Raw genomic sequence first — 11,196 nt, 5'->3', positions numbered from 1 at the left:
CTTTGCCTTAATGCAGGGGTGGCCAAGATATGGCCTATGGCCCATAGTCAGCCCACCAAGCCACCAGATCCCATTGCGGACGACCTCAGGCACAGAGCAACCAAATGCTGCTTTAAGCTGCTTCCTGCTCCCTGTAGATCTCTGCTCTGGAGCCTGGGAGGGTGAGGGAGCCTTCGCACACTGCTACTGCTTCTTGCAAAATATCTCAGCTCCCAGACCCCATTGGCAGGTTTACAGTTTCCAGCTCAGAGATTTTGCTGGGGGGAGGGGGGGAGGGGGAGCTGCCTGCAGCACCTCCTCCATTCCTCCAGTGTCTGGAGCAGAGGTTTATGATTCTGTCATCTGAAGGGAGCAGGCCATAGTTTTGAGCAGTCTGGGGCTGCAGCAGGCATGGAGCCTGGCACAGGGCTGCTGGCTGGGAGCCACACAGGTGGGGCTGCTGGCCAGATCCTAACTTTAACACCCTCACACCCTGTCAATCCTCATAACCCTATCCCTCTGCTCCTCCTCCTGCACTCATTCCCCTCCCAGACCCTGCACCAGGTCACAACCCTCTCCTGCCATAGGTCACAGACCAAACTGCTGCACTCCCTCCTTTATCTCAGACCCCTGCGCCAGGTCACCACCACCTTCTTCAACCAAAATTCCCTCCCAGACCCCACGCACCCCTCATGCTCCACAGTCCCTTACTCCATGCTCCCTTCTGCATCCAAACTCCAGCCCAGACCACATACCTCCTGCACTAGTACCAGGGCAGAGTGTGGCCCTTGGCCACGTTCCAAATCCTTGGAGTTCTCCCACCCCCATCAAAAATTATTGCTGGCTCTTGCCTTAATGGAATTTATGGCTGTTGAGATGTCCTAGGGCCAAACTGTCCACTGATGTAAACTGGTTCAGCCTTAACAAAATCACCGACATGCAACAGCAGAGCACCTGGCCCCTTGTGTTAATCACAGGCTTTTTTTAGTTGTTTGTTTCAACCCTGCGAGTGAACATAAGAAAGGAACAACAATACTGTGCAATTGCTTTGCTTAGCAGCTAGGACTTCAGAGACGGTTGAGTTTGCAATTCCAAGACTTGGAAGAACACATTATAAAATAGATTCTTTAATTTTTAAGAAAGCAGTGTATAAAAAAAGTCTGTCAAAAAGCGTAAGGAAAATCTGCTTCATGAAAAGCTAGCAAAAACTCTTATTGACACTGTGTATTTATGAATTTAAAGTCCCAGTTTGGGATATGCTACAGACCACAAAGGAATAAACTTTGAAAACAGGAAATAGTTGGAAGTTTAGCCGTGATACCAAAGGGATGTAGTCAGAACTCACCCAGGCTTGGCTTTCAATCGTAATCTTTTCCATTTTCTATTTTTGATGGTGTTTTTGGCACTAAAGGTTAATATTTTCTTGGATTTTCCATTTGCGTTTTAATTGGAACAATCTCCTCTATTACAAAGATTTTTTAAAAACAGGGAACAATGTACTTGCTGCTCAGTGCCACAGGAGGAAAGTTCACGCCAAGATGCAGCACACTTACGATCCAGAGAAGCTGAACTGTGTGTGAAAAGAAAGTGCTTTGTTCTGAGTCACTTGGGCCTTTGTTACGTGGACAGTTTTACAGAGCTACATCCAGGGCCCTATTCAGAACCCCATGCATTGCTCTGTGGCACAAAGGGGCCTAAAACCCAGCATATCCAACAATCCAATCCTGGATAAGCAGCTTGCCCTGTATTCCCTCCATGCTTTCCTGCACAGGGAGCATGTTGGGGGCACATCTGAGAATGGACACACAAACAAGCACAGAGAGGTAGCTGTATTCAGTGCTATAATGCTCTCTGGTGATCCTCAGCCAGGGTAAGGGCCCCATTAGAGGTTACCACCAGCTTGACTGGAGTGGGTACCCTACGAAGAACGGTTAAAAAGACTGGAACTGTTCAGCTTACAAAAGTGGAGCCTAAAAGGGGATATGATAGAGGGCTATACAATCCGCCGTTCTCGAGCAAGCTGGAATCCCAACCATGCACACCCTCCTCAGGCAGTGTCGGCTCCGCTGGCTTGGCCACGTCCACAGGATGAATGATGGAAGGATTCCAAAAGACATCCTGTATGGTGAGCTAGCCTCTGGCAAAAGACCTTCCGGACGCCCCCAGTTGCACTACAAAGATGTCTGCAAGAGAGACCTCAGAGAGGTAAACATTGAGCTGGACAACTGGGAAGAACTAGCAGACGACCGCAGCAGATGGAGGCAGGGGTTACACAAGGGCCATCAGAAGGGCGAGATGAGGATCAGACAGCTAGCAGAGGAGAAGCGAGCGCACAGAAAGCACAATAAGGACTTGCCAGACACCCACCACATCTGCAAGAGATGCAGCAAGGACTATCACTCTCGTGTGGGTCTTCATAGTCACAGTAGACGCTGTAAATGAAGTCCTCAATTGAAACTACAAAGGGCGCGATCCATAGTCTATGCAGACTGAAGGATGCCTACTATACAATCATGACAGGTATGGAAAAAGTGAATAAGAAAAAGTTATTTATTTGTTCCCATTAGAACTCAGGATCACTAAATGAAACTAACGGGTAGCAAGTTTAAAACTAACAAAAGGAAATTTTTCTTCACGCAGTGCATGGTAGGCCTGTGGAACTCCTCTCCAGAAGATATTGTGAAGACCAAGACTTTGAAGGGTTCAAAAGAGAACTAGATAAATTCTTAGAGGTTAGGTCCATCAATGGCTATTAGCCAGGACTCGTTGGAATGGTGTCCCTGGCATACGTTTGTTATAGGCAGGAAATGGACGATAGGCGAGAGATCATTTGATGATGGCCTGTTCTGTTCAGTCCCTCTGGGGCACCCGTCCCTGGCCACTGTCAGAAGATGGGATACTGGGCTAGATGGGTCTTTCGTCTGACCTAATATGGCCATTCCTATGTTCAGTTTGCACAAGTTAGAGTAGCCAAGACTGCTCTTGTGTCAGGGGCCAAATTCTGCACAGAATTTAGGATTACCATATAAAAGGAAGTCATCTCTGAAAGGAAGTGTATCTATATCAGAATCTCCCAACTCACCTTGTATTACTGTATTATAGTATATTTAGCACATTAATACAACACAAGTTGGCAGATACTGATACAGATACACTCCCTCTCAGGCGTGGTCTCTTTCTGAAAGGTCAACTATGGTAACCTTACAGAATTAGCCATTTATGGGGCAGTCCTATCATTCAGAGAATACTAGAAGTGTAGTTTATAACCACAGGGCATTGCACCACAATACATAATCTGAAAGGTTTATAAAACAAATGGTTTTCCACTCCTATAACATATGGGTGTTTACAAAACAGCAGGTCCCCCTACAGAATGCCATATAAACTCAAGGTGCCCTTTAACAAAGTCATGGGCCAAGAGCATGGGCCTATTCTCTTTGAAATCTGTAGGATTTTTACTATCTCTGGAGGATCAGAATCAGCAAAACTGCTTTTAATAAGAGGTAAAGGTGTTCAAAGATATTTTCTATTTGCCTGAACGATCCTTTAGGATAACTCATGTGGGTGTTTATATAGTTAAATCAAGTAATGGTTACATCTCCCTATCGTGTGCAAACAAGGCTCAAAGACAGGTTGTGCTTTGGCCTCAGCCCGTTCCCGCATTCAGCACAGGATCAGAAGTCCAACTCAGCTCCACCAAGAGAAACTATCGCTTTTAGGCCCCTTTTAAAGGAAAACAGCCTGACTGCCCCTGTAACGAGCTCAGTTCCCGCCAGCCCATGACACAACACATGGGCCCACTCTTGACCTCCCACCTCACGGTCCCCCCGCCCAACTCCCTCATTGTCCTGGCCACTCCTGCCCCACACATCTCCATCCTGACCCCTGCTGCACCCCCATCCTTAACAGTGCTCAGCTCCCTTCAAGCTCTAGTACCACCATGGCAGTGCTCCTCCCCCAGCCCCACACTCAGTTTCCTGCTGGCCCAAGCCCCACCCTACCCTCTCAGCCCCTCCTGGCCCTGGTTGCATAGACTCACAGAATACTAGAATTACTCCTAACTGTGCTCAGCTCCCTCCAGGCCCTGGTAGCGCCCTCCCCTAGCCCCCACAGGCAATTCCCTACTGCCTCTACCCACATCCTGCCCTCCCAGCTTCCTCCTGACCCTAGGTGTATACAGGGTTACCAACTCTCCTGGCTGCTGGACTGGACACCACTGCCTGTCTGAGCAGGAGAGCTGCTAACCCTAGATGAATCCCTACCCCTCACTGCACTCAGCTCCCACCAAACCTGGATAGAACCACGCCTCCCCCAGCGGCACCAACAGCCACCACAGGCCTGGAGGCAAGGTGGGAAGGGGGTCTGGCTCTGACCCCTTGAAGGGGCAGGGCCAAGGACAGAAGGGTTGGGGTCTACGGCATTCGGCCCTCAGTGCTGCAGGGACTGGAGTACTGCCACCCCCAGCCATGTGCAGCAGCACTGCTGCAGCAATTCAAAGGAGCCGAGAGCTCTGGTCTCCTGGTCAGCCCCCACTCAGTTCCTTGCTTGCCTTGGCCTCTTCCCATCTCCCTCTTAGTCCTGCTGGTCACACCCCTAACCTCCCAGCCTCGCACCCGGACCCGAGAGCCACATCCCCATCTCCTCCCTCCAGACCTGGTGGCCACATCCCTGCCCCCATCTTCCTCCCCTAGACTTGGTGGCTACATCCCGAGCCCCTCCATCTCCCCGCCCAGACTTGGTGGCCACACCCCTGCTCCCCGTCTCTGATTGGCCCTTTCGCTCCGATTGGCCAGCCGCTGCCACTCTACTGACGGGCTGTTTTAGCTCAGCCCCTCCCTCGGTCCGCCACGCACGACCAGAGGCCCCGCCCCCAGGGCAACTGTCAGGTGGCCACGCCCCCAGAGCGGCGCTTTCTAGGAATCGTTCCCGCGCCCATTGGCTGTGCCTGTCACGTGGTCGCCGCCTGTCTGTCTCCGCCTCGCGCCCGGTTTGGCCGGGCGGTTGGAACCGGTTTAGCCGGGCTCTCGGCGACGGGGAGCCAGGGCGGCGGTTGGGACAGCCGCCGTCATTTGTCGCGCTCAACGCCCGGGTCAGAGCCGCGGGGACAGGTCCGTGACAGGTGGGGGCGCGGGGCTCCGGGGAGGTGTAGGAGGGGACTGGGGAGGGTCGTGAGGGGAGGGCAGGCGAGTGCGGGTCCGGGGGTGGGGGGCCCGAGGGGTGAGGCGTGGGGCGGGCGGGGGGCCCGAGGGGGCGGGCGGGGCTCCCTCTGTTATTTTTCCATCCGTGAGCAGGACAAACGTTGTGGGTGTGCACCGCTGGGAGAAACACTCGCTGCCGGCTGTGGGAGCGCTGCTCATCAGCGGGGTAGCGCCTGAATCTCTCCTGGGTGGGGTGGCTGGTGGGGAATGTGGGGCTAGAGGAGGAGCAGGGGAGGGAGCAGGTGGGGCTGGGGAAGGGGAATGTGGGGCTGGGGGGAGGAGCAGGGGAGGGAGCAGGTGGGGTGGGATGCGGTGTTTATCCTGCCGCTTTTGTGAGGTCCTGTCCCGGGAGCTAAGCAGAGGGACGGTCTCACGCCCTACCAGCTATTCCGCGTGGGGGTGGTTGTTTACGGCTCTGATTGGGCACGCAGCCGGTGACGAGCCCTACGGAGGGAGGCTCTTTAAATCACCTTTCACTTCGCCTCGTGTAACCCGTGTCTTTGGTTAGCCGCCGCCAAATGGTGTTGGAACAGCTATCTTGCTAGGAGCACGGTGAGTAATCAGCTTGAGTCCTCTGGGACCTTGGACGGAGAGATAGGGTCACCATCCTTGGGGCAGCTTCTGAGCTGGAAAACCAGAAATGATGCTGGTCTGCCTTAATTAGCTCTGTGTTCTATATGAGCCTGCCCTTTTCTTCGGAATAAAAGGGGAGTTCAGGAGCAAAATGAGATTGATGTGATGGGGTTAGGAGGACGTGAAATGCAGTTTCTTTGATGGGCTAATCTTTCTGTTCCTGGGGAAATTACTTGGCCATAATTAATTCAAATGCTTTTCACTCTAATGCATTGAACTAAACAGATTTGATGTAAAAGAACAAGTAAATCCTTTATTTAAGTTTTCATTCCATCCATAATTTGTTTCCTTCATGCCTTCTGGTGGTTTTGTACACTATTCCCAGTGTGCTTCAGTTGCTGGGTACAGAAGTTCAGGGCAGGTCTTGTAGAATTATCATTAAGTATTTGAAGCTTAAATTGTAAATTATTGCACTTGTCAGTTGATTGGACTCCTGCTCTTATGTTGATGTAACATAGGAACTAACTTCGTTTAACAGTCATAAAATATTGTCATAATAGAATGTCACACCTGTAAAACATAGCTAATCCATTGTGTCACTGTCACTGTCACTTGTGTAATAAATGTAGAGCGTGTTAAATTTTTTCCTGGGAAAGTATTTGGGTGTCTTGAATAGTGACTTCCTGTCTCTTTTTGTCATCTATGGGCAGAATAAATTGTGTTGTGCTCTCAGGAATGTGTGGATATGCACCACCAATAGAAACACACGCTGCCTATTGCAAATGGCTGTAGGCATTCTGCTAATCAGTTTGGTATCACCTGAAACTCACCTGGATGATCATCTAAGCAGTCAGCTTACAGGAAACACTGGTGACCAATTTCAAAACAATAGAACGCAATATTCCACATGACTTAAAAACTCTTTTTAAAAAAGTGCTGTTCTTTAGCCCTAGAACTATGTGGGGAGCCTTCCAAATTTCTAGTTGTCCATTCCATTTTATCACAAGTTGTTATGGAGGGCATAGTACAAGTTCCAGCAGTGAAATATTTCACCCCAAACTAGATCTTTTTAATTAAACACTAAACAAACAGTACGTACTCAACTTTGTGCCATTGCAAACATGCCCAGATTACCATATTGTTAAGAACAGAAACAATGTCAGCTGCAAATCTGTTTTATAATGATAGTAAGTAAAGGGAAATAGCTCACTTTGACCTTCTCAAAATCAGTTATGAGTGCTCACTTTCAGGCATATTGTTTTATGTTGTAAATATCAGGCAAACTAAAAGTTTCCATAAAATGTTAGTTTCTATTTTAAAGCCCAGGCATAGAATTTGTTAAAATAGTACTGGTTTTTCTAATTCTCAAATGATGATGGATTAAAATATACAGGAGGATATTGTCAGAATTCCTGCTTTTGGATCAGAAGCGTGTTCAGCTTTTGCATCTAACTTTGAGATCGTATCTGAGTGTTAGTACTGCAATGCACCATTAAGGAGAACTGCAGAACTTGTAGACATGCTTACTTGTATAGGCAAAATGAAACAAGAAGGCTCTTTTTGGCAGTCTGACTATTCAGCTGCAAGCAAAAGTTTCAGGACTCTTTGTAAAGAGTGATAGCTGTTATGTTCTGGTACGTTGTCCAACCTTGAGATAAGAACCAGTTCCTAATGCTGTATGATTATCACTGATTTATTTGCCTTCACTCACTGTACTGCGTATCTGTAACTTGTTATTTTGTGATAGTTTTTGTGTGAGCAGAAGAGAATTGTAACTCTTGTACCATTAGTCTAGTGACGTTTTTGTTTGATAACTGAGGGTCAGCTTCTGTAAGATGCGTAAAAATTACAACTGAATCCTGACCTTCCTTTAAGTTATGATAAGAGGAAGCTGCATACCAAATTTGGTGTACCTGGCCATTACCAAATGGACTCATGGACTGACATACAGACAAATGAAAAGCTCTCTGAAATATATACTAGATGGTGGCCTTTTTTCACTCTTAAAATTTTAATCAGTAATGTAAGAGGAAATTAATTCAACCTATATACATCAAATCCATAGTTACCTAGGACTGCCAATGTTGTCACTAGGCACTTTGTCTTTTTTCCTCCCATTCCTAAAATACCTTTCATGTTTGTGACAGGGCTATAAGGCATAAATAACGTTTTAACAGTTGTAGTACTGAGAACATGACTTTTTTTCCAGGTGAAAATAAGACTACTATAGTTATGTAAACTGGCACATTTTCATTGCTGCCATGTTATTTTTGAGGTAAACACTCTTTCCAAGGAAGGGTGCGTGTGTGAGTGAGAGAGAGAGAATATTTACTTCAGAGTTGCAAATTCATAATTGGTTTTCTGCTTGTCTGCATTTGAAAGTAAGGGTAGGGTTATGAACCCTCCGGGATTGGCTTGAAGTCTCCAAGAATTAAATATTAGTCTTCAGTTAAAGATTGTCATGTAAACAAATATTCAGGAACACATCCAGCCAAAATTGACAGTCCTAATTAAGAGTGAAGAATAAAGAGGCAGCTGTTTACCTATAGAAAAGCCACTGGCCATTGAAGGCTATAATTTCACTTGGCTAACAGTAAAACTCCTATTGACTTGATTACAAACAGTTAGACAAATGCTGAGTACTTCAGAAATCGTCCCCTAAAAAGCATCAAATGAATACTGTTTATAGTTGCACCTATCAATCTCACTATTTCTGTTTAACTCTTGTTAATCTTGCATATGAGTCCTGTGTCACACTGCTTGCCTCACAGGCTTGGCATTGGTTTTTTGATCTGGTCAGTCCTTTGCTTTGAGTTGCTGTGGAGTGGTACAGAGCTCACAAGTACTGCTGTCACCTTCCTAGATGACTGAAGTTCATATCGTAGCTTTTAGTGAGATGGCTGCAAAGATAGTATATTGTTACTGAAATACAGTATTTCTTTTCCCTGCTAATAGGAGACGTCAGCTTTCTTAGTCGTCATCTGAAAATATGACTCCATCTCAAGTTACTTTTGAAATAAGAGGAACAGCAATACCAGGTACAAAAGTCAAACTAGAATTAAAATAGTCATACAGTTAAATGTGTCTTATTTTAGTTCATGGGCAAAGAACTGTTTAAGATTGATACATTGAATGACAAAGCACAGAAGGCTGTATCAGTAGAGAGGAGCTTGGCAACATAACTCTTCTTTAGCAGAAAGTTGGAGAATGAATTTTACCTCATTTATTAACACCTTTTGTTTGAAAAATGTACTATACTAGAGATTTTTGTGTATTCCTTAAAATAGTATGAATGCTTTTAAAGTTGGATTTCTGATAACCTTACTCTAAGTGGAAATATTTTAACTTTAATCCTGACCCCAGATAGGCAGGCATACATTGCCCTGTTTATTGGAAAATCTTTAGTCTGTGCATAGCTATTTTGATGGTTCCTGTTTAACCAAACATAATAGAGGATGTGTTTTGAGTGAGTCTGGAATACGAGTTGTCCTGTTGGATCAGAACAGTAACAGAGAGAAAGCCGTACTAGTCTATATACTATCAAAACAAAAAAGCGGTAAAGTAGCACTTTAAAGACCAACAAAATAATTTATTAGGTGAGCTTTCGTGGGGCAGACCCACTTCTTCAGACCATAGCCAGACCAGAACAGACTCAATATTTAAGACTCAAGAACCAAAAATAGTAATCAAGGTGGACAAATCAGAAAAAAAAAATTATCAAGGTGAGCAAATCAGAGAATAGAGGGGTTGGGGGGGGGAGAGTCAAGAATTAGATTAAGCCAAGTATGCAAACGAGCCCTATAATGACGCAGAAAATTCCCTTCCTGGTTCAAACCACGTGTTAATATGTTGAATTTCAATATAAAAGAAAGTTCAGTTGGCTCAATCTAATTCTTGACTCTTCCGGGCCCGCCCCCACTCTCTGATTTGCTCACCTTGATAATTTTTTCTGATTTGTCCACCTTGATTACTATTTTTGGTTCTCTGTGCCTTAAATATTGAGTCTGCTCTGGTATAGCTATAGTCTGAAGAAGTGGGTCTGTCCCCCGAAAGCTCACCTAATAAATGATTTTGTTAGTCTTTAAAGTGCTACTTGACTGCTTTTTTTGTTTGGATCAGAACAGTGTACCATCTAATCCTGTGTCCTTAAACTTCAGATCTTGCTTCCCTTTCCTTTGTGTCTATTTGGGTTTGATGAGTGGGATGATGTTCAATTTTTGCTTTCAGCTTTTTTCTAAAATTATTATAAGCCAAAAGCAAATAGTAGGTAGCCATTCCTTTGAGTTTTTTCACCTCTTTTAATTCAGGGACAAACGCAAACAACCTCCCTTCAGTGCTTGACTGTGTGGAAAGCTACCATAATGCTGCTTCCATGAATCATTATATTGCCACAAGTGTATCTAAGGTATTCAACTTCTCTGCCATCCTTGCCAGCCTAATCATAGACACTCCTCTTTGTAACAGCATAGCAATAACTTAGTGTGTTATGTACACAACTATTATTTATACAGTGCTATAATGCTAGATAGCAGCAATGGACTAATCACTAGAAGGCATCAGAAACTACTCACTTATTATTAACTAAAATGACCAGAAGGCCCTCTTTCCCCCTTCTTGTTGAGCAGGCTCTGCTATGCCAAATTCAGTGGAGGTAAGAATAAGCACTGTTCCCTCCCTTCTGTGAAACCTAGAGGGAAAATTCCTTTTCTTGTACTTGTGGGAGTTTAACTTTCTCCATCTCCTGTGCTGGCAGAAGTTGAGGACTAGCCAGTACTTTACTGAAGAATTTCCAGGGCTTTCAAACTCCCCTCATGCAGTTGGAAGACCAGCTGCAGTCCCTGATAAGGGGCAGCTAAGCATTTCTCCTCCCTATCTCTCTCTATGGAAGGTTTCTTCCCGTGGAGAGGAGGTTGCTAGTGACTCAGCCTCCTCTCCAGAGAAAGGACAGTTCCATACATAAATGTTGCATAAAGTGAATTCCCTATTTTTCATCAATACCTACTGTCCATCTTAGTCAAGTGTGAGTGTGCATCATACCCATTTCTATAAGTACCAACCTCAGGCAATACATAAGTTCACATGTGTTTTGGCTAGAGTGTCTGGACCTGCTGTTTGGGGACATGAACTTTCAAGTGTGCTTCTCTTGTCACTGTTAGCGCACACATACCCCGGTGCATGGATATAGCTTAAAATGCTGTTAGAAGGAAACAGTCTTTTTTACTAAGAGCTTTTTGCCCTGTCACCAATGTATTAGAATAAATTTGTAGAGTTTGAGCCCTGTAAAGACATTGTGATAGCTCTTCCCGCCCCACCTTTTGAATTGCCCCCAGGAACTGGAGTACCAAGGAGCCTTCCTGACCTATCAGCCCTTTACACTGTACTACTGCACAGCCTCCCAAGCCTTCCCAGAGGTTTCAGACTGCATTTTACCAGCATGCATATAGGC

At 45.8% G+C, this 11,196-nt stretch overlaps 1 protein-coding gene across 3 annotated transcripts in view; it reads left to right on the top strand.

Moving 5' to 3' along the window:
* The first annotated feature begins 4,975 nt into the window (after positions 1 to 4,975).
* GPCPD1 (glycerophosphocholine phosphodiesterase 1) overlaps positions 4,976 to 11,196 on the top strand; it is a 91,438-nt gene continuing 85,217 nt past the window's right edge. Inside the window, exons 1-3 of one of the 3 annotated variants that reach the window (XM_074989327.1) lie at positions 5,006 to 5,087; positions 5,609 to 5,729; positions 8,706 to 8,788. In XM_074989327.1, coding sequence (XP_074845428.1) covers positions 8,740 to 8,788 — 49 coding nt within the window. In that variant the 5' untranslated portion in view covers positions 5,006 to 5,087; positions 5,609 to 5,729; positions 8,706 to 8,739. Of the gene's footprint in view, positions 5,099 to 5,608; positions 5,730 to 8,705; positions 8,789 to 11,196 lie in introns of all 3 variants that reach the window. The other 2 variants (XM_074989326.1, XM_074989328.1) reach the window with 2 other exon arrangements.

This window comes from Carettochelys insculpta, chromosome 3, assembly GCF_033958435.1.
Source record: "Carettochelys insculpta isolate YL-2023 chromosome 3, ASM3395843v1, whole genome shotgun sequence".
In the NCBI taxonomy this organism is placed as follows: Eukaryota; Metazoa; Chordata; order Testudines; family Carettochelyidae; genus Carettochelys; species Carettochelys insculpta.
Note: the sequence above shows the minus strand (reverse complement) of the source record. Positions and strands in the feature narration are given on the sequence as shown.